This window comes from Bos indicus x Bos taurus, chromosome 16 (assembly GCF_003369695.1).
Source record: "Bos indicus x Bos taurus breed Angus x Brahman F1 hybrid chromosome 16, Bos_hybrid_MaternalHap_v2.0, whole genome shotgun sequence".
NCBI classification, from domain to species: domain Eukaryota; kingdom Metazoa; phylum Chordata; class Mammalia; order Artiodactyla; family Bovidae; genus Bos; species Bos indicus x Bos taurus.
In genome coordinates this window covers 6,027,553-6,052,014 of record NC_040091.1, presented here as the reverse complement: position 1 = coordinate 6,052,014, position 24,462 = coordinate 6,027,553, and the positions used below count along the sequence as shown (strand labels likewise).

Below are 24,462 nucleotides of genomic sequence, written 5' to 3'. Positions count from 1 at the left end.
CTCTCTTGGCTTTTGGTGGAGGCCTCAGCACCTGACCACGTGGTCATCTGGGCAGGTTGCTTGAGAGACTGCTTTCCTCAGGGCCATTGACGGCAGACAGGGAGGAGGAAGCTTCCACACCAGGTATGAGTTTGTCACATTGTCACGTCAGTCATGTGTAATCATGAGAAATGGTCACTAAGTCCTGCACACTCCATAGAGAGGACTTAAGCTCTAATATTTGGAGAGAGGAGTGTGGAAAGTGTTGTGGACTTTCTTAAAACCATCACATATAGAAAAATGTCAGGTCAACTTATCAGAGTATTTTCTGGGGATGCTTCCTTTACTCCTCAACTTCTTTCCTGCCTCTATAGTAACAATACTCTTTTTTCTAACAGTATATCATAAAATTTTGGCATACTTAAACTGGTTATTCCAGGAAAGAAAACTGTAACTTTATAAAACAGGTCAATGACCTTAACAGTAATTACAAACATAAATCTAAAGTGATTTTTCGAACCATAATTTCTCTTAAAATGAAGGTATTAGCAGTATTAAACAGATTTCAATCTACATAAGTATTATACTAAAGATATTTAAACTTGCTTAAGATGGATTTATGAAAATGGTGCTGTGTGCTTAGTCCCTCAATCATGTTCAACTCTTTGCCACCCTTTAGACTATAATCCTCCAGGCTCCTCTGCCTATGGAATTCTCCAGGCAAGAGTGGGTTGCCACTTCTTTCTGCAAGGGAATATGAGTGACCCAGGGATCAAACCTACATCTGTTTTGTCTTCTGCATTACAGGTAGATTCTTTACCCACTGAGCCATAGGGGAAGCCTATGAAAATGGCAGATCAACCCAAATGTATTGATATCACAGCAAAGTTATCCCACAAGGGACCTTGTAAAGTTCTTGTAGACAAGATGAGGAAATTGGCCAGTTAAATAGTTGATCAGATATTCATAATGTCATTAAATATGCTGATTATCAGATGCAGGATTTTGTTCTCAGGCCTGCTCCATTGCTGTTTTGTATCATCTGCCAGTTTAATGGAGCAGAGGAGATGTGCCTGGAATGATACTGAGGCACTGAAAGTGAACCCACATTAGGACAGGTTCATCACTCAGAAAGACACCCATGTGTGAGGTTGGACTCAATAATGGGATATTTAGCTGCTCATGAGACCAGAACTTGTATTGGTAGAAGTTGTAAGAGGAGAATGAGGTTGTTCTGAGTCTTGACAGAGTCAGTGCCACTCTGACCATAGTGGACTATTGCATGTGCTTCAATAAATGATCTGGTTAGAGAGACAAATACAGATTCACATGTGACCAAAAAAAAGAGAGGAGGAAAATAGCTCAGGCCAGTGATAGTAATGATGTTTACTTTTAATTATGCCTTCTTTGTGTACCTTTTGGAAGTGAGTCTCAGTGGATTATTTTATTAATTCACGTTCTATGAATCATCAAAATGAGGTGAATAACTGTACTAGATCTGAACTCAGATAATCAGGACTTGAATCTCTCCTCTACAATGTAATGACAAAGTTAGTTGAGTTCTTTTCACTTGACTTCTGCAAATACAAACACTCAAGCTTGCCCAACATGGTATTATTGTTAAATATACATATCTTGACATATATGGTGAAATTTATAAAATTCAAGGACGAAGAGAAATTATTCTAATCTCCAAAAAGTAGTGGGAAGAAACCTAGACTGTTACTTAAGTGGAATCAAACTAAATAAGCATTTCAAACTAAAAAATGTAGAGAAGCTTCAAAAAAGTGTGGGTAATCTATTAGTGATGAGAGATGAAGACTATAGGCCTTGAGAAGGTATAATTAACAAGTCTGTTAAAAGGGATTAAGATATGCAAAGATTCAACGTTTATAATTAATTTAGTAAGCATATAAGTGAAAATTACTAAATATATATTAAAAACAAATTGTAATTACGTTATACCTCATTTAAAATATTTGTCAGAAATACTGAAAAATGCATCATTCTCCAATTAAAATTAGACACAAGCGTTCAAGTGTTTCCTTTAATCTTAACCATTTGGAAATTAAGAATTACTGATTGTTCATTTCTCCAATTAGACAAGCAAGGGAAAAGATGCCTAATATCTAGTTTGAGTGATAAACAATAATGTTACTTTCCTGTGTGATTAGATCCATGAAAATTAGTGTGGTTTTCTATATATGTCACATGTTTCCAATAAACAGAAAATTAAAGTCATGAATGTTAATTGGGGAAAAAAAAAAACAAAACACTGTTTTCTTTCTACATTGACTTGGTCTGAGAAGAAGTATCAGGATTTTGGTTTCTGATGAGAATGGAAAAGAAAGAAAAAGAAGTCAAAGGAGCCACAACATAAAATCTGTACTTTCATCTCTTGACTAAGATGCTAATTTAGCCAACCACGGTTAGCACTTCTGCACTTAAGGAGAATTTATTTAATAAGTCTCTATAGTTTTATACCAAGAGAATCTACATACACATTTTATATGATATGACTCACAAGACATAATTTGACCTTCAATATCAAGGACCTCTTTACATACTTCAATCATCTGAGTTTTCTATAACTTTTCTTTTCCTAGAAACCATAATGTAGTGAGTGTAATTAACTGAACAAAAATGTAATTCATAGAGGTAATGTTAATTTCTTATTTGATTGTATAATGAGGTAAAACATTATTTCTACTTTTTTTATTCCAAGGGAAACATTGTAATTATCCAGTAATAAAACATGGACGGCTATATCATTCATACAGAGGACACTTTCCAGCACGTGTAAATCAATAGTTTCTCTATAACTGTGATCAGTATTTTGTGCCTCCTTCACAATATTCCTCAGATTACCTGACTTGCACAGCAGAAGGATGGTCTCCAGAAGAACTATGCCTCAGTAAGTAAACCTATTAAGTTTATATGCATAAGTCTTTGAAAGAGTGAAGAGACAAAAGTATACAAGTGAGTAGATTTAAGTGTTGTGAACAACAGTAAGTCCAAGGGATGTGTTCTATGAAAAAAAAAAAATCTAAACAGATCTTCCCTTTACTAGAGGCTCTTCATGTAAATCCTGTGAGGCAGAGACTTTATAACAATATCTGCATCATTTATACATACTTTAATCATAAACTAAAGAAAAATAATATGGAATGTTGATTTTCATTTGTAACAAAGGTGGTAGTAGCTTTCATTTTATTGTTACATATTATATTTGAATACTAGTGCATTCACATTTAAATTCTAAAAGGTTAATCTTTAAGTTTCTATTTTAACAAATTTATGTTTTTTTCTATCATATTATTTTTATAATCCTTAGGAGAATGTATTTTCAATAATTTGGAAAATGTATATACCCCAAGTAGTGAAAGAAAAGCTGTACAGGGTGAAACAGTAAGGGTTCGCTGCTATCATGGCTACAGTCTTCAAAATAATCAGAACACAATGACCTGCACAGAGAGTGGCTGGTCTCCTCCTCCCAGATGCATCCGTGTCAGTGAGTAAACTGGGCTGAGATCCCAATATGTTCATAATTTTCTAAGACTCAGCTGTATTAGTCACTCCAAAAGTTTATATCAACCTCTTGTTTTCCCAAAGGACCTATTTAATTTTATTGTTTACAAGTATCTGTGAGTGTACCTATGGATACTTCTTGATAAGCATATAACAAAATACATGTACCTATTGATAGACACTGCTCAATAAAATAGGAAAAGATCCACAAAGAAGAAACCTGTAATAATAAAATGAGGTTAGAAAGATGGCAGGAGTCTCACTGTCTCTCCTGATATAAACACAGACTTTGACCATCATTTGTGGATAAGAGGATCTTTGTGGGGGTCCAGGAGTCTAACAGAGACACGACAGCATGCTCCTAGAGCACACAGATGACAGACCCCTCAGCACAGGATTTTACCTGTGGGGAAAATAAGAGCATGTGAGCAAGGGCGGTGTCCTCACCTTCCAGCGCACTTCTCTCTCCCCTTATCCAGGACACTGGGGTCACCTGCATGGCTGGGGGTGGGGAGAGGCCAGGAGCACAGCATCCAGGGCTAGAATTCTTCAAGGGACATGGGTCCTACTGACCACGTGGAGACCCCACCAGGAAGCCCCAAACCATTGCAGACACCGTGCTTGTGGTCCTGCTCACCCCTGGGCCCCTCATCTCATCCACATCCCCCTCCCCAGGGCCAGGTCCCTGTGTAGGTCTCCACGGTGGCATCCAACCTTTACAGATGGCCTGTGGGACATCTAGAAGCCAACCTGTCCCTGTGGGTCTGTGAGAAAGCACATGAATGTGAGCATTTGGCATTGTCCCAAGGAAGCACCCAGAAAACTGTCGGCACAGAGACTGTCTTTGCTGCGTTGATAGAAGCATAGGAGCTTCAGAATTCTCTCCTAGGAGGAATTGAGTACATGAGACAGGTGTATCCTTAAAAAAGGTCTGAAAAAGTCTCAAAATCCCTATCAGGGTGATAGTGTACTTCCCTCCCCAAGTCAGTCTGTAAAGACAGGAGGGAGTGACTGCTTCTTTAAACAGCAACCTGAGACTTCAAGGGACACAGACAATAAAGGACTAAAATGTTTAGAGAGAAACACAATAGTTTTTCAGTTACTGTCCCCAAATAATGGATATGGACTATTTGTCTGATAAGTAATTTAAAGTAATTGCTTAAGAACTTCATTGAGATAGAAGACAACAGTGGAGAGGGAAATGGCAACCCACTCCAGTATTCTTTCCTGGGAAATCCCATGGACAGAGGAGCCTGGTGGGCTACAGTCCACTGAGTCTCGATGAGTCAGACACAACAGTAGCTACTTAGTATGCACTCATGCATTCCTTTATATTTAGTGTAATTATTGATAGATAAGGATGTATTAATACTATCTTTTGTAACAGAATGTTTTATAGTTCCCTAAATCATTTCCTCTGACTGTTTGCCTTTGTGAATTCATGATTTTTGTTATAGTACTGTAACAATACTACTACAACTTTTGTTATAGTAGTATGCATTTAATAAACTTCTCTTTACCATTTGTGAATCTAGTATGGATTCCTGCTTTGTTTACCATGAGATTTACATAAAGTATTATTCAGGGAGAGCAGTGTTTTATGCTGATAATATATGAATACAACCATATATTAAATCTCCTTCCTTTTTCCCTTCTCCATTTTATCTTTTTGATGTCATGATTTTCTCTTTTTATAGTGTGTACTTAATTAAAAAATAATTGTAGCTATAGTTACTTTTATATTCTTGCACTTTAACTCTTAAATAGTTAAGTGTTTAACATTCCATATAAAGTACTCTAGTGTTCTGAATGTGAATGTGCACTTAAATTTACCAGTGTACCATGTATTTTCATGGAATTAATTAGCGTTATTTTACTTCATCTTGAATAATTCCTTTTGTGTTTCAGTAAGGAAGGTCTGTGTGCCTGCTCAGTTACCTCAGTCGTGTCTGATATTTTGTGACCCTATGGGTGGCAGCCCACCAGGTTCTCTGTCCATGGGCTTTTCCAGGCAAGAATACTGGAGTGGGTTGCCACGCCCTCCTCAAGAAAGGTCTGCTGCTGCTGCTAAGTCACTAGAGTCGTGTCTGACTCTGTGCGACTCCAGAGACAGCAGCCCACCCGGCTCCACTGTCCCCGGGACTCTCCAGGCGAGAACACTGGAGTGGGTTGCCATTTCCTTCTCCAATGCATGAAAGCGAAAAGTGAAAGTGAAGTCGCTCAGTCGTGTCCTACTCCTAGCGACCCCATGGACCGCAGCCCACCAGGCTCCTCCGTCCATGGGATTTTCCAGGCAAGAGTACTGGAGTGGGGTGCCGTCGCCTTCTCCGCAAGAAAGGTTTAGCTGTGTTCAATTTTCTCAGTATTTTTTGGTCAGATGAAGTATTTATATTGTTTTCTTTTCAGAATGATGTTTTCAAATATTCTTCTTTGGCAGTTTTGTCTTTCAACACTTGGAATATATCATCCCACTTTCTCCTGGCCCACTAGGTTTCTGCTGAGAAATATTCTTAGATCCAAATGAAGGCTCCTTAGTAAATTCTAGGTAAGGAAGTAACAGTTAGAACTGGACATGGAACAACAGACTGGTTCCATTTAGGGAAAGGAGTACATCAAGGCTGTATATTGTGACCCTGCTTATTTAACTTATATGCAGAGTACATCATGAGAAACGCTGGACTGGAGGAAGCACAAGCTGGAATCAAGATTGCCGGGAGAAATATCAATAACCTCAGATATGCAGATGACACCACCCTTATGGCAGAAAGTGAAGAACCAAAGAGCCTCTTGATGAAAGTGAAAGAGGAGAGTGAAAAAGTTGGCTTAAAGCTCAACATTCAGAAAATGAAGATCATGGCATCTAATCCCATCACCTCATGGCAAATAGATGGGGAAACAGTGGAAACAGTGGCTGACTTTATTTTTGGGGGCTCCAAGATCACTGCAGATGGTGATTGCAGCCATGATATTAAAATATGCTTACTCCTTAGAATGAAAGTTATGATTAACCTAGACAGAATATTTAAAACAGACACATTACTTTGTCAACAAAGGTCCGTCTAGTCAAGGCTATGGTTTTTCCAGTGGTCATGTATGGATGTGAGAGTTGTACTTTAAAGAAAGCTAAGCACTGAACAATTTATGCTTTTGAACTGTTGTGTTGAAGAAGACTCTTGAGAGTCCCTTAGACTGCAAGGAGATCCAACCAGTCTATCCTTAAGGAGATCAGTCTTGGGTTTTCATTGGAAGGACTTATGTTGAAGCTAAAACTTCAATGTTTTGGCAACCTGATGCGAAGAGCTGACAGATTTGGAAAGACCCTGATGCTGGGAAAGACCGAGGGCAGGAGGAGAAGGCGATGACAGAGGATGAGACGGTTGGATGGCATCACTGACTCAATGGACGTGGGTTTGGGTGAACTCCGGGTGTTGGTGATGGACAGGGCTGCCTGGCGTGCTGCAATTCATGGGGTCGCAAAGAGTCGGACACGACTGAGCGACTGAACTGAACTGAACTGAAGTAGTAAATTCCAAGATTTTTGTTTTGTTAGCTTGTTTTTTCCTCATGCTACTTGAAGGCTTCTCATTTTTTCTTTGATTTTGCAACTTTATTATAATGTGTGTTGTAGAGGATTTTTAAAGTTGATTTGATTTGGTCATCTGTAAGCTTCCTGAACTTAGATATTCAAATATCATCCTTCATTTGGGAAGTTCTCAGACATTACTCCTTAAATATGCTTTCTGCCTCATCTCCTTTTCTCCTCCTGGCACTTCAATAATTTGCAAATTGGTTCTATTGACAATGTAGCATAGATCATGTAGCCTTTCTTTGTTCTTTTTCATTGTTTTGTTATAAGGTTTTGCTTTTTTAATTTTAATCTCCTTTGACAGGATAACTTTGATATGTCATCTATCTCACAGATTCTTCTGCTTTTTTCACTCTGTGGGTAATACTCTTTAGTGAATTTTTTCATTTCATTCTTGGATCCTTCAGCACCAGATTTTCTGTTTTTTTATTTTTTATGATTTGTACATTTTATTAAACTATTTTGTCCATTGTTTATTGTTCATTTGTTTAATGTTTTCCTGCTTTTGTTCAACTCTCTTACTGCATTTTCTGTACCACACTGAGTTATTTAAAACAGCTATTTCAAATTTTTCCTTGGATAAATCACAGATCTCCAATCTTCAGATGTGAATACTGAAGATTTTTATACTATGTTGGTGTCATGATACTTTGGGTTCATGTTCCTTGAAGTTTTGTGGTGTTGTTTTTCTAATTAAAGTACCAGTCTCCTTTGGGTGAGAGATAACTTCCTTCAACCTGGCTAGATACTCTGTAGCTATCTCAGGTCTCTATAGTGGCACCTGCTGACAATTCTCATTCCTGTTTGTCAGAATTTCTGTGCTTCATGTCTTGTCTGGATGCATTAGTGCACCAGAATTTGTACTGACAGCCTGTCGTTTGCTTCCCCCAAAGTAGCACTACATCTTAATCTTGTGTTCCTGTACTGGGTCACAGATTTAAGCCAAATTTCTGTGCAAGCTCACTGGTGGTCTGTCAAAAGTTGCTCTTCCCTCTGAGTCAGTTGTAACCACAGGGATCTGGCACAGGGTGGAAGGGTGTGTGAATGAAGCAGACAGAGGTCTTCCTGTGAAAACCTGGACTTTCACAGAAGGATTAGCTCCATGCATGAAGTTTTAACATAGGTTTTCCAGAACTCCTGGAGTGCAGCTGAGAGGGAATTGAGATGGTTCATGAGCCACTGTAGGCATCACAGTCAAGACAGAGATCTGTCTGCCTTTTACCTCATGCATGCATGAGTGAGCCTCCTCCTGGGCCCCTTGGCATATGGAATTTCGGGGGTGAGTGGTTGTTTATTTTATATTTATTCATTTAGAATTGAAGAATTTACAGTCTTATGTTGGTTTCTACCAAACATCAACAAGAATCAGCCATAGATTTACCCATGTCCCCTCCCACAAGAACATCCCTCCCAGCTCCCTGCCCATCCCACCCTTCTTGGTTGTTACTGAGCTCTGGTTTGAGTTCCCTGAGTCATACAGCAAATTCCCATTGACAGTCTATTTTACATATGGTAGTTTAAGTTTGCATGCTAACCCTCTCCATACATCCCACCCTCTACTTCCTCCCTGCCAGCTGTGTCCATAAGTCTGTTCTCAGTATCTGTGTCTCTAATTGCTGCTGTGCAAATAGGTTTATCAGTACAATATTTCTAGATTCCATGTATATGTGTTACTATATGATATGTGTTTTTCTTTTTCAGACTTACTTCACTCTGTATACTAAGCTCTATGTTCATCCACCTCTTTAGGACTGACTGAAGTGCATTCCTTTTTATGGCTGAATAATATTCTATTGTATATGTGTAGCACAGCTTCTTTATCTATTCACCTGTCAACAGACATCCATGTTGCTTCCATGTCTGAGCTGTTGTAAATGGAACTGCAGTGAACATTGGGGTACATGTGTCTTTTTCCATTTTGTTTTCCTCAGGGTATATACCTAGGAGTGGGATTAGTGGGTCATACAGTGGTTTTATTCCTCGTTTTGTAAGGACTCTCCATACTGTTCTGTATAGTGGCTGTATCAATTTACATTCCCACCAACAATGCAAGAGGGTGCCCTTTTCTCCACACCTTCTCCAGCATTTATTGTTTGTAGACTTTTTGATGATGGCCATTCTGACTGGTATGAAGTGATATCTCATTGTAGTTTTGATTTTAATTTCTCTAACAATGAGTGATGTTGAGCATCTATTCACGTGTTTACTAGCCACCGTAGGTCTTTGGACATATGTCTGTTTAGGTATTTTTCCCACTTTTTGACTTTTTTTTTTGGTATTGATTTGTATGAGCTGTTTGCATCTTTTGGAAATTAATCCTTTGTTAGTTGTTTCATTTGCTGTTATTATTTTTCCCATTCTGAGCATTGTGTTTTCACCTTATTAATAATTTCCTTTGCTGGGGATAAGCTTTTAAGTTTAATTATGTCCCACTTGATTATCTTTTTTTTTTTTTTTTCGACTACTATAGGAGGTGGGTGATAGAGGATCTTGCCGTGATTTATGACATGAGGTGTTCTGCCTGTGTTTTCCATCCATTTTGAGTTTATCTTTGTGTATGGTGTTAGGAAGTACTCTAATTTCATTTTTTTTTCCCATGTAGTTGTCAAGTTTCCCCAGCAGCACTTATAGAAGAGACTCTCTTTGCCCCATTGTATATTCTTGCTTATTTTCAAACATTAGCTATCCATAGGTGTGTGGGTTTATTTCTGGGCTTTCTGTCTTGTTCCATTGGCCTATATTTCCATTTTTCTGCCAGTACCATATGTCTGGATGACTATAGCTTTGTAGTCAGTTCAAAGTCAGGAAGGTTGATTCCTCTAGCTCTATTTTTCTTTCTCAAGATTGCTTTGGTTATTCAGGTCTTTTATGTTTCCCTATGAATTGTGAGACTTTTTGTTCTAGTTCTGTGAAAATCACCATTGGTACTTTGATACCGATGGCATTGAATCTGTAGATTATATTTGGTAGCACAGTCATTTTCACAATGTTGATTCTTCCAACCCCAGATAATGGAATAACTCTCCATCTGTTTATGTTGTCTTTGATTTCTTTCCTCAGTGTCTTATACTTTTCTGTATACAGCTCTTATTTCTCCTTAAGTAGGTTTATTCCTAGGCATTTTATTCTTTTTGTCGCAGTGGTAAATAGGATTGATACCTTAATTTCTCTTTCTGATGTTTCATTGTTAGCACATAGGGATTCAAGTAATTTTTCTGTATTCATTTTGTATCTTGTCACTTTGCTAAATTCACTGATTACCTCTTATAATTTTCTGATAGTATCTTTTGGGTATTCTATGTGCAGTATCATCTGTGTGCAAACAATGAGAGTTTTGCTTCTTCTTTTCCAATCTGGATTCCTTTTATTTCTTTTTCTCCTCTGCTGTAACTAAGGCTTCCAAACAATGCTGACTAATAGTGGTGACAGTGGGCTCCCTTGTCTTTTCCTGACCTTAGAGGGTATGCTTTCAGTTTTTCACCATCGAGAATAATGTCTGCTCTGGGTTTCTCATATATGGCCTTTATTATGTTGAGGTAGTTTCCCTCTTTGCTCATTTTTTGAAGCGTATTTATCATAAATGGGTGTTGAAATTTTTCAGAAACTTCTTTTCTGTATTTATTTTGATTACCATATGAATTTATCATGCAATTTGTTAATATGGTATATCATATTGATGGATTTGTGTATACTGAAGAATGCTTGCATCCCTGGGAAAAACCCAACTTGATGGTTGCTATCATGGTATTCTGCTGCTGCTGCTGCTAAGTCGCTTCAGTCGTGTCCTGCTCTATGTGACCCCATAGATGGCAGCCCACCAGGCTCCCTCATTCCTGGGGTTCCCCAGGCAAGAACACTGAAGTGGGTTGCCATGTCCTTCTCCAATGCATGAAAGTGAAAAGTGAAAGTGACTCAGTCGTGTCCAACTCTTAGCGACCCCATGAACTGAAGCCCACCAGGCTCCTCCATCCATGGGATTTTCCAGGCAAGAGTATTGGAGTGGGGTGCCATTGCCTTCTCTGTATCATGGTGTACTATCTTTTTAATGTATTTTTGAATTCTGTTTGCTAGTGTTCTGTTGAGGATTTTTCCATCTATTTTCATCAGTGATATTGGCCTGTAGTTTTCTTTTTTGTGTTATCTTTGTCTGGTTTTGGTATAAGGGTGATGATGGCCTTATAGAATGAGTTTGGTGGTGCTAATTCCTCTGTAGTTTTTTGAGAGATTTTTATAGGAATATTATTAGCTCTTTTCTAAATGTTTGAGAGAACTCACCTGTGAAACCATCAGGCCCTGTGCTTTATTTTTTATTTATTTATTTTTTTTTTATGGTTGATCTTTTTATTCCTTTCCTTACTTTATTTATTTTATTTTTTTAATTTTATTTTATTTTTAAACTTTACATAATTGTATTAGTTTTGCCAAATATCAAAATGAATCCACCACAGGTATACATGTGTTCCCCATCCTGAACCCTCCTCCCTCCACCCTCCCCATACCATCCCTCTGGGTCGTCCCAGTGCACTAGCCCCAAGCTTTAATTTTTTGAGAGTTTCTTTCTTTTTTTTAATCACATTTTCAATTTCAGTGCATGTAATTGGCTTGTTCATAATTTCTATTTCTTCCTGGTTCAGTCTTGGAAGATTGAACTTTTCTCAGAATATATCCATTTCTTTCAGGTTGTCCATTTTATTGCCATATAGTTGCTCATAATAGATTCTTATGATCATTTGTATTCCTGTATTTCTGTTGTAACCTCTCCTCTCTCATTCCTTATATTGTTGATTTGATTCTTCTCCCATTTTTCCTGATGAGTTTGCCTAATTGTTTGTCACTTTTGTTTATCTTCTCACAGAAGCAGCTTTTAGTTTTATTAGTCTTTACTATTTTTCCTTCCTTTCTTTTTCATTTCTTTCTGCTCTGATCTTTAGGATTTCTTTCCTTCTACCAACTTTGGGTTTGTTTTTTGCCCTTCTTCATCGAGTTGTTTTGGGTGTAAATTAGGTTGTCTCTTTGATGTTTCCCCTGTTTCTTCCTATAAACTTCCCTTTTAGAACTGTTTTGCTGCATCCCATAGATTCTGAGTTGTGTTTTCATTGTCATTTGCTTCAAGAATTCGTTGCTTTCCCTTTTGATTTATTCAGGAACAAGTCTGTTATGTAAAAGCATATTGTTTAATCTCCAAGCATTTGTGTTTTTACCATTTCCCATCTATTTGATATCTATTCTCATAGTATTGTGGTCAGAAAAGATGCTTCATATGTTTTCAATTTTTTAAAATTTACTGAAGTTTGATTTGTGACCCAAGGTATGGTCTATCCTGGAAAATGTTCCATGCACACTTGAGAAGAAGGTGTATTCTTATGCATTTGGGTGAAAAGTTCTGAAGATATAAATTAGGTCCATTTGGTCTAATGTTTCATTTATGGTTTATGTTTCCTTATTAATGTTCTGTTTTATGATCTGTCCATTGTTAACATCCCTTACCATTATTTTATTGCTGTCAATTTCCCCTTTTATGTGTGTTATTGCCTTATTCATTGAGGTGCTTCTATGTTGGGTGCATAAATGTATAGAATTATGTCTTCTTCTTGGATTGATCTCTTGATGATTATATAATGTCCCTTCTTTATTTCATATAATATTCTTTTTTTTTTAAAGTCTGTTTTGTCAGAAATGAGAATTGCCACTTCAACTTCCTTTTGATTTCCATGTTCACGGAATATGTTTTTCCATCCTTTTAACTTCGGTCTGTATGTGTCTCTAAGTCTGAAGTGGGTCTCTTGTAGACAGCATATATATGGGTCTTGTTTTTGTATCCATTCAGCCAATCTGTGTCTTTTGGTTGGAGAGTTTAATCCATTTACATTTAAAGTAATTATTTACATATTACTATTAGCATTTTCCTATTATAATATATTATCCTATATGTTCCAATTAGCATTTTCTTAATTATTTTGTGTTTCTTGTAGGTCTTTCCTTTGTCTTATGCTTATAAGTCTCTTTAATATTTGTTGTAAAGCTGGTGTGGTGGTACTAAATTCTCTTAACTTGTGCTTATCTGTAAAGATTTTAACTTTTCCATCAATGTTGAATGAAATCCTTGCCAGGTAGAGTAATCTTGCTTGTAGATTTTTCCTTTTCAGTACTTTAAATATATCCTGCTGTTCCTTTATGACCTGCAGAGTTTCTGTTGAAAGATCAGCTGTTAATTGAATGGCTTTTCCCTTGTGTGTTACTTGTTGCTTTTCCCTTACTGCTTTTAGTATTCTTTCTTTGTGTTTAATCTCTGTTGATTGGTATGTGTCTCGACGTGTTTCTCCTTGGGTTTATCCTGTATTGGAGTCTCTGTGCTTCTTGAACTTGATTGAATATTTCTTTTCTCATGCTGGAAAAGTTTTCAACTATAATATATTCAAAAATGTTCTCAGTGACTTTCTTTTTCTCTTCTTCTTCTGGGACCCCTATAACTCAAATGTTGGTGAGTTAAATACTGTCCCAGAGGTCTCCAAAGCTCGCCTCAATTCTTTTCATTCTTTTTCCTTTATTCTGCTCATCAGCAACTACTTCCACCATTTAATCTTCCAGCTTACTGTTTCATTTTTTTTCTTCAGTTAATCTATTATTGTTTCCTTCTAGAGAACTTTTGATTTCCATAATGGTGTTATTCATCATTGTTGATTCATTTTTTTTTTTTCTGTATCCTTGTTTATTGTGTTAATTTGTTGATTGCTTCTTGGCATTTTATCCATTCTCTTTTCAAGGTTTTGGAACATCCTTCCTATCATTACTTTGAATTCTTTTTCAGGTATTTTGCGTATCCCTCCCCCCACCCCCACCCCCCTTTTTTTCCCCTTTGGTCTTTTGTGCTTCTAGTTTGTTTCTTCATTGGAGCAATACTTTTCTGTCTTTTTTTTTTTTTTCTTTTTTTGTCATTATTGCATTTGATGTCTCCTTTTCTCGGGCTTTCAAGTCGAATTCCTCCTTCCTATTGTTTTCTGCCCTTGGTGTGTAAGGTTGTGCCACTGGTTTGTTTAGGCTGCTTTTGGGGGTGACTTTTGTTTGTGCTCTGGTGAAAGGAAGTAAGTGTTTTTTTTTTTTTTTTTTTTTCCTCTCTAATGGGCAGGACTTCATGAGGTGGCAATCTTGTTTGCTGATGACTGGGTTTGTGTTTTTATTTTGTTTGTTTTTTGGGTGAGACATCCTACACTGGGTGCTGCTGGCAGTTGGGTGATGCCAGGTGTATACAGGTGGAGGCCTTTATGGGAGTTCTCACTAATAAATACTCCCTGGGATTAGGAGTTTTATGGCAGTCTAGAGTCTTGTCAGCACTCCCACTTCAAAGGCTCTGGGCCTGATCTCTGGCCAGGGAAGCGAGATACCACAGGTGGTTTGTAACGGCATTAATGGGGATTAAAATAAGCACAGTAAAACAAGAAACAAAATGCAAACCCCAGACAAATGGCAAATACAAAATAAGGCAAAGTACTCACAAAAATAATGGGATATAGACACATGCATGTACACACAGGAAAAAAAAAAAACCAAAAACAAAGTGTTAAAAAAAAAAAAGAAGAAGAAAGTAGAAGAGATTGATTGAGTGAGCAAATGAAAGCAAAAATTATAGGAACTAGTTATTAACAAAACTTACTAAAACCATAAACTGGAAAACAAAGCCAAAGCCAAAGCCATGTGACAACTAGGGAATAAAGAAACTAAAGCAAAACAGATTAATAAACATAATGAGAAAAGGAAGAAAAGAAAGAAAGACCAGAAAAGAAAATTTCAATAGACGTAGATAAATAAGTTTATATATATCAAAGAATAACTTACAACAGGAAAAAAAAAAAGAAAAGCAAACAAAAGAATATGTGTGGAAAATACTAAAAATTTTTGTAAAAACTTTGAAAATTAAAAACAGGAAAAAGTCCATAAAACAACAAAAACCAATGTAGACGAAGTATTCAAAAGGAATTAAAAGTGTGATTTTAAAAATTTCTCAAAAGCATAAATATATTTAATAGTAGCATTAAAATCAACAACTAGAATAACAGAGAGGGGAAAAAAGGTAAAAACCCAGTAGCAACTACTGAATAAGTTAAAATATAAGAATAATAAATATTTTTCTTGGATCAGCTGTCAGCATCCTTTTCCTCAGTGTGAGTCACAGTCCACCTCACCTCCCTAGGATGTCCGCCAGTTCTGGGCTGGTCTCTCTTACCTGTTGTGGGGGCAGCTCAGACTCTAATCTGGTCCTACTCTTGCACGTTCTTGCCCTGATGTCCACATCTGCCAGTGCTAGTGTTTTTTCCTTTTCAGGAACCCTAGTAATCATTTATATATTCCATAAATACAAAGTCTGCCTCCTTGATCATGTGGATTCAATCTTCAGCTTGTACCACTGGTGGAAATGTTTTGGTTCTATTCCTTAGCCACCTTCCTCTGGATTTCACTTGTGGTTTCATCTCCACCTGTGCATGTGACTCGTCTACAGGAGTTTGCTCCTGAGGCTCCCTGGGAGGACTTGGGTGTGCCCCAAGGAGGACCGAATGTAGAGGTGGTGCAGTTGTTTGGATTGCAGGGGCCCTGGCAGTACCAGGTACTAAGGGGAGACACTGGCTACGACAGCAGGAAATATGAGGCCCTTAGGGTTTTTTGTAGCCTTTGGTTGCTCTGTCCTTGTGGGGATTGAGCATGGGAGTGACACAGGAGTTTGGATAATGGGGACCCTGGCAATGCCAGATACATATCTGGTGGTATTGTCAGGAGATATGTGACTATTAGGGATTTTTCTAGCTTCTGACTGCTCTTTCCAGTGAGGATTGAGCATGGAGGTGACACAGCTGTTTGAATTATGGGAACCCTGGCAGTGCCAAGCATGCAGGGAAAACAACTGACTCAGCTGCAGGAGCTATGGTCCTATTAGAGTCTTTTCCTAGCTTCTGGCATCTGGTCATCAGAGGCCCTCTTTGGCTGGTCCTTCTCTATTGCTTGGCTCCTTCAGGTGCTTACAGGGCCCCCCACTTGGGGTCATTGTCTGTTGTTTATCTCATCAGGGACGTAAAGATCACCCTGGCTGGGGTTCTTCTGTGTCGCTTTGCACATCAGGTCCTTATAGGTCCACCCTCCTTGGGTTGTTTCAGCTATCTGGTGCTATGTTCAGAGAGAGAGGCTGCAGAGATGGCTGTATTATCTGTGTGTAACTCAGCAGTATCACCCTGCCTCCAGGTTAGCTGGCTTTCCTTCATAAGCATTTTCCACTGCAGTGTTCTCCATCAGGTTCCCTCACACCATCTCCCTTCAGTCGACAGCAGACCTTGCCCTGGGATTGTTTTCCAGTCCCTATGTTCCAGCTCCAAGCTACAGCACTTTCTAGGGGACTTGAATCCCTGTCTGGAGTATGTATGGCTGTGGCAAGGATTGTCTGTGTGATCCTCATTCCATTCAGACTCTCACAGATAAGCTGCTTCACTCTCCAACAGCCTCAGTGCTTCACCTCTGTCACAAATATTTGCCCTCCCATGCAGCACTGTCCCTGCTTCAGTTCCCCAGCCCCAGGTGCAGATCCAGTTCCACTCACTCTCCTTTCTTTTGCCATCCTTCCTTTGTCCTGCTGACACACTGGTTGTGCTGCCCATGGACCATAAACATTGGATACATCAACTACAGTGTTGAATGCATGGGTTTAGCCAGGAGACGTACATGTGAGATTATCACTCTGTAAATGATGACATCAGATTGGAAAATAATGTAGAATGAAAATGGAAGAGAGTTCAAGACTGAGTCCTGAAGCTTCCAACACTGAGGTGTCTGACGGAAGAAGGATAGATGGCAAAGTGGACAGAAAGAAACAAGGACCCAGAGAATTTAGGGGAAAAAAATGTCGAATGAATGTTTCATAGTTGTGGACAGAAGAAAATGATATAATAACAAGGAATAATAAATTGACTAAAAGTAATTCCTGGGAATCAGCCTGAAATTGTTCTTTATCCAATTCCACCATTATCTAACTATATATCTAAGAGCAATGACCTGTTTGAAGTTTGTTCACACCTCTGAATCTGTACAATGATTTAATATTTGCAAATGCTCTAATATTTAAAAAGATTTTTTAGTTATTAAAATAAATTATTCATGTAAGCTTCTTGTCATGTCTACCATACAGTTTATTCAAGGAAAGTGTAATCAAATTACATTAGAATAGTTCCACTAATGAATATTTCTAATTCAGTTAATAAGTCAGGTTAAAAGACTTAAAATGTGGTGGATTTGGCTACATGGAAGCCAACAATAATTGTAACAGAGACAGATTCAGATGGAATAGACAGGGGAAAAATCTACTTACAGCCTGCTAAATAAATTATTAGTAAGAAATGCAATATAGCATGAGGACATAACTTTTTCAAAAGGCTTGGTTGTGGCAGAGAATAAGAGGTTCAGGATGTATTGCTCGGTGGATTATGTATTGTTTTAATGGGAAAGATGAGAGTGTAATGAACGTTGAAGAGGATGAGCCAGAGAGGAAAGCAGGCAAAGACTGACCACAGGCTCACTGTGAAAGAGGTGGGAGAGGAACCAGCAGTTTTGAGAAAGTCCTGAACTTGGTGACAACTGGATTATTTGCAGCTTCCTGTCAGGAGAAGGAAGTAAATGGGTGTGTAAATACAATGCTGGAGAGAAGCAGGTGTTGATGGTTCCTGTTCTCATTTCAGGACGGAGACAAAGTCATGTGAGACCGAATGGTGCATGGGGGAAGGAGGAGATGGAACACTGGCCAGTGTAGAAAAGATTGAGCACAGAGATTTCAGATAGACACACAGGGGGAGATTGTTATAGAAATGGGCCAGGCTTGTTCAACAGTGTCCAGAGCCCAGGTAATTTCACTTTTCAGGCTGCAGGCAAGCACCTGATATGTGCCAGAAGTAGGCTAGGAGAAAATTGTGAAAGATACAGTGGAGGTCAGTGGTATGCCTTTCAAGAGCTTTCATGCCAGTATGAAAAAAAAAAAAGATGAATTAAAGTAAATCATGAACCAAAAAGTAAAAATATTTCTATTATATTGTTCCAATAAGTGTATTCTAAGAAGAAAAGAATCCAAGTGCTTAGAAAGTAGTAGGGACTGTGGGTGAAGTTTATGTAGGAAGACGTCTATGCAAAGAAAGCCTGGAAACCATTCGTCAGCAAAGACACATGCTTTTGCTGCAGCCAAGGCAGCAAAAAAATTGGCTTATTTTAGAAAAGATCAGATGGTAAAGAATCCGCCTGCAATGCAGGAGAATTGGGTTCAATCCCTGGGTCAGGAAGATCTCTTGGAGAAGCGAGTGACAACCCACTGCAGTATTCTTGCCTAAAGAATTCCACAGGCAGAGGAGTACGGTGGGCTATAGTCCATGGGATCAAAAAGAATCAGACATGCCTGAGAGACCACACTTTCCCTTTCAAAATTTCTGAGATACCTGACAGTAATATCTACCTGCATTGCAGGAGACCTGGATTGGATCCCTGGGTCGGGAAGATCCCCTGGAGAAATGAAATGCTAGCTACTGCAATATTCTTGCCTGAAGAATTCCATGGAATTTTGGCCACCTGCAGTCCATGGGATAGCAAAGAGATAGACACAACTGAGCTAGTAACAATTCTAAGTAAAGGGAAAGGCTTTTAAGATGATCATGCCATTCTTACAGTCACTCTTTGTAAAGACAACAGTTAGAAAACAGCCTAATATCAAGATCTTCTTTTGTTAAAGCAGCGTTTTACATAGTAGGATAAAATAGGAATTTTATGTAAGTTTCCAGTGGTCATGTATGGATGTGAGAATTAGACTGTGAGGAAAGCTGAGCGCCAAAGAATTGATGCTTTTATTTATTTATTTTTTTCAACGTTCTGTTTACTTTATTTATTTTTTTTAAATTTTAATTTATTTTTAAACTTTACATAATTGTATTAGTTTTGCCAAATATCAAAACGAATCCATCACAGGTATACATGTGCTCCCCATCCTGAACCCTCCTCCCTCCTCCCTCCCCACACCATCCCTCTGGGTCATCCCAGTGCACTAGCCCCAAGCATCCAGCATCTTGCATCGAACCTGGACTGGCATCTCGTTTCATACATGATATTTTACATGTTTCAATGCCATTCTCCCAAATCTTCCCACCCTCTCCCTCTCCCACAGAGTCCATAAGACTGTTCCATACATCAGCGTCACTTTTGCTGTCTTGTACACAGGGTTATTGTTAGCATTTTTCTAAATTCCATATATGTGTTAGTATACTGTATTGGTGTTTTTCCTTCTGGCTTACTTCACTCTGTATAATAGGCTCCAGTTTCATCCATCTCATTAGAACTGATTCAAATGTATTCTTTTTAATGGCTGAGTAATACTCCATTGTGTATATGTACCATAGCTTTCTTATCCATTCATCTGCTGATGGACATCTAGGTTGCTTCCATGTCCTGGCTATTATAAACAGTGCTGCGATGAACATTGGGGTACACGTGTCTCTTTCCCTTCTGGGAAAACTGGTCAACCACTTGTAAAAGAATGAAACTAGAACACTTTCTAACACCATACACAAAAATAAACTCAAAATGGATTAAAGATCTAAACACAAGACCAGAAACTATAAAACTCCTAGAGGAGAACATAGGCAAAACACTCTCTGACATACATCCCAGCAGGATCCTCTATGACCCACCTCCCAGAATATCGGAAATAAAAGCAAAAATAAACAAATGGGACCTAATTAACCTTAAAAGCTTCTGCACATCAAAGGAAACTATCAGCAAGGTGAAAAGACAGCCTTCAGAATGGGAGAAAATAATAGCAAATGAAGCAACTGACAAACAACTAATCTCAAAAATATACAAGCAACTCCTCCAGCTCAACTCCAGAAAAATAAATGACCCAATCAAAAAATGGGCCAAAGAACTAAATAGACATTTCTCCAAAGAATTGATGCTTTTAAACTGTGGTGTTGGAGAAGACTCTTGAGAGTCCCTTGGACTGCAAGGAGATCCAACCAGTCCATTCTGAAGGAGATCAGCCCTGGGATTTCTTTGGAAGGAATGATGCTAAAGCTGAGGCTCCAGTACTTTGGCCACCTCATGCTAAGAGTTGCTTCATTGGAAAAGACTCTGATGCTGGGAGGGATTGGGGGCAGGAGGAGAAGGGGACGACAGAGGATGAGATGGCTGGATGGCATCACTCACTCGATGGACATGATTTTGAGTGAACTCCGGGAGTTGGTGATGGACAGGGAGGCCTGGTGTGCCGCGGTTCATGGGGTCGCAAAGAGTCGAACACGACTGAGCGACTGAACTGAACTGAACTGAAGCACAATATATGTGAACAAAGTCACATACTGTTAGAAGTATTGCTATGTGGAAGTTTGGAATACAACTTTAGGAAAGGAATCCCAATGGTTCTCATCAAGAGTAACCTCACAGCTAAGCTACAAAGCTCAACATTAAAACAAAAGCAGAAACAAATTTATTGATTTGGGGGGAGGGAGAATTACTTTTACAACTATATATGGGCTTCCCTGGTGGCTCAGAGGTTAAAGTGTCTACCTGCAATGCAGGAGACCTGGGTTCGATCCCTGGGTCAGGAAGATCCCCTGGAGAAGGAAATGGCAACCCACTCCAGTATTCTTGCCTGGAGAACCCCATGGATGGAGGAGCCTAGTGGGCTACACTCCATGGGGTTGCAAAGAGTTGGACATGACTGAGCGACTTCACTTCACTTTAGCTTATATATAATTTTATGATAATGTTTGAAAACTTAGATAGTCCTTCTTTTGGGTGAGATTCTAATTCTTAAATTCCAATTTTGAAGTTTATAAATTATTGAGCAATAGGAAGACTCCAAATAAGAATAATGTAATTTTTGATAAATTGTAGCAATCCCTGGTGGCTCAGATGTAAAGAAACTGCCTGTGGTGTGGGATACCTGGGTTTGATCCCTGGGTTAGGAAGATCCCCTAGAGAAAGGAATGAATTACTCCCAGAAGAGCCTGGCCAGCTATACTCCATGGGGTCACAAAGGGTCAGACACAACTGAGCAATTAATCCACACACAGCAGTGTGACAAATTTCATAGATTTTACACATTTTCAATGATAAGCTTATACATTTTTAAAATGAATCAGAATAATAAAACATATATTAATAATTAAGCTCATTTATAGGTACAATAAGATTAGACGTTTGTGTTGTCATATATATAATCAAGACACCTACAATATGCCTATGTGACCTTGAACATGTTTACTCATTTTGTTTCTTGTTTCAGTTTGATTTCTACACTTGAGGATAAAATTAAGTGATTTTTAATGTACCTGTAACTCAAATATAAGAGAAATGTCTCTCTTGTGTGTTCTAGTTTCCCAGTTATATTTTTTATATCATTTTTTCATTTGTATTCAATTTTAAAATTGTGTCTTTTTTTTTATTCTGAGAGAATATTTCTACATTTTGAGACCAAAAAAGCAGCATTATATTTTGTAAATGTCAGTGATAAAATCAGATCCAGTATTAACAAGTTGACTTTACAAATAAATTATCAGGCATATATGTTGCTGCTCAATACCTTAATATTTCTCAAAATCCCAGATAATGTATTGTTTTTCAAGGAAGAACATTAATGTGTGTTCTGTGTATGCAGTACCCAGCACCTCATTTTATGTGACACAAATAATATTTATTTTGCAATGGTTAAATATTCTCAGTCAATTATTTATCTTTTTTGATAGAAAGAGAATGCAGTATTCCCGAAATGGATACATACTTAAATGCTTATCCCAGGAAAGAAACATATAAAGTTGGAGATGTGCTGAAATTCTCCTGCAGTCAAGGCCGTATTATGGTTGGAGCAGATTCAGTTCAGTGCTACCACTTTGGATGGTCCCCTAAACTTCCAACGTGTGAAGGTAAATATTTATCTGACAGTTGTTGGAGCAAGAGTTGGGATTTCAGATATCAACCTTTTTATTTCCCTCCCTTAATTTTCTGTCCACTTCCAGTGCATCTATCTATAGTCTAATGCATTAAGGCAGAGATATACCCACCAAGGTGGAGAAGGAAATGGCAACCCACTCCAATATTCTTGCCTGGATAATCCCGGGGACAGAGAAGCCTGGTGGGCTGCTGTCTATGGGGTTGCACAGAGTCAGACACGACTGAAGCAACTTAGCAGCAGCATACCCACCAAGGACATGTGCTGGGTAATAGGTACCTCAGTTTTCCTTCTTTAAGAAATTAACCTCCAGGTGCTTCTTGAAATATGTGGTGGAGAATCCACAGAAATGCATGAGGAACCTGACACTGGCAGGATTTCTTGTTAGTTTTCCTTTTTCCTGCAATTCTACCATTAATACTGGAGAGTTTATATACTGTGGGCTTTACATCTAGTGTCCTCAAGTATGTCTAAAGATTGTTCAAGTAACTTAAAGTCAATTCAGTCACATGTATCAAATCATGTGAATCAAAGTTAAACTGTTCAAATGCTTCTCTCAAATGATATTTTTTCAAAAAGTTTTCACACAGTATTTCTGTGGAATAAAAGTATTGCTATAATTTATACACCCAGAATGAGTAACTGGTTTGCATATTTATTTAGCATGTCTGGATAATGAACATGCTTCTGAGCATACATAGACTTCAATATGCTAGTTCAAGATGAGTAACAGAATCAGTAAACACTATTCTTTTTTTCATTGTTTAAGAATGCTAAAATTAATTATATAACAAATAAAATTTCATTTAGAAAAATAAATTTCTGCATTAGTTGGATTTTTCAGTTATAAGACACAATGTAACCATAATTTATGCAATGTTTCTACAGCAAGGAAAGTAAAATCGTGTGCTCCACCTGCTCAACTTCTTAATGGGAAAGGGAAAGAAATACACAAAGAAGAATATGCACACAATGAGGTCGTGGAATATGCTTGCAACCCCAAATTTCTGATGAAGGGTTCTCATAAAATTCAGTGTGTTGATGGAGAATGGACAGCTTTACCTGTGTGTATTGGTAATGTATTGAAAGTAGTAATATTTCAAGGTAAATCATTACCCTTATTTGTATCTATATACACATTTAAATATTTTAAAGACGAACTTTTTTTGTGGATTTTCAGAGGAGGAGCGTACCTGTGGAAATATACCTGACATTGATCACAGTGATATCAAACCTTCTGTCCCTCCCTATCACCATGGAGACTCGGTTGAGTTCAGTTGTAGAGAAGCATTTACAATGCTTGGACCCAGATTTATCACGTGTATTAGTGGAGCGTGGACCCAGCCTCCTCAGTGCATTGGTCAGAACATATATCTCAAATTGACCTTTAGTATTTGCAGCCATTCTGTTGAAATTTAGAGTTATCCTTGAGAATGTCAGATCTTAAAATATAATGATCCCAAACATTTGATTTTTATAGTCCAATATGTGTCTAAAGAGGAAAAATATAAACTAGCAATAGAATTTTATCCATCTTTCTGTCCTGATATGGATGGACATTGTTTATCTTGACAAGTGTGAAACTAAATCTTACTAACAGATACTCATGTGATTAAAATGGGAGTACTAGTTATCAGGAAAATACAACTATCATTGCAGAAATGCCATTTTTGCTTTTATATGGTACTCTTTCTTTTAGAACATTGGAAACCAGGAATTATAGTTGAGGAAAATACCCATTTGATACATTTCTGTAGGAATCTTGCCTCTCTCAAGCTTCTAACTGATAATTTCTCTATCTGTTTCAAATTCTGCAAAGAAAATTTACTGTGCTGGGGAGGGTGGGCTCCAGCCCTCCCTGTTAGTAGGTAACTCTGTCATGAGAGGCACTTGGGGTGGGGCCAGGAACTTGCCCTGATACATTTGCTGTAGGAGACTCATCCTGACTTTTGGATGACCAAGTCTTTGATGATTGACCAGGAGAATCAATCTTGGCTGCCTTCTTTCAATTTTTCTCTTGGAATAGACTTTTTCCTGGAGTTTTCCTGGGCTCTGCATTCAAAGACAGCCCTGGATGTCCAGGCTAATTAACTCATTATATTTCTAGTCATTAATTATTCCAAGAAGAAGTCAGGGCTTAGGTTTAGGCCCTGAGTGAGGGCAGGGACTGATAGCTGTTTTCCTTGCCGACAGTATGTTGGAAGACCCACACTCAAAAGACCAGTTGACAGATGGGAGACATTCAGTGGAAGTTTATTTAGTTAAATAGTAATTTTTTGCTTATTAATCCCTGCATTTTCATGAACACATTACTGTCCTAGGTATTGCCAGTTCTTCAAGACCAAACCCCACCTTTGTCCTCTTCTATCTCCTCAAATGACCTCACCTCATTTAACTTTTCATTCTACCTAAT

The 24,462-nt window shown here is 38.1% G+C and overlaps 2 protein-coding genes across 5 annotated transcripts in view; both read left to right on the top strand.

The window, feature by feature from the left end:
- LOC113906361 (complement factor H) overlaps positions 1 to 24,462 on the top strand; it is a 385,541-nt gene that overhangs the window by 118,230 nt on the left and 242,849 nt on the right. The window lies entirely within an intron of this gene.
- LOC113906542 (complement factor H-related protein 1-like) overlaps positions 1 to 24,462 on the top strand; it is a 75,340-nt gene that overhangs the window by 13,034 nt on the left and 37,844 nt on the right. Inside the window, exons 3-4 of the mRNA XM_027564836.1 lie at positions 2,791 to 2,893; positions 3,314 to 3,490. Of these exons, the coding sequence (XP_027420637.1) occupies positions 2,791 to 2,893; positions 3,314 to 3,490 (280 nt within the window). The remainder of the gene's footprint in view (positions 1 to 2,790; positions 2,894 to 3,313; positions 3,491 to 24,462) is intronic.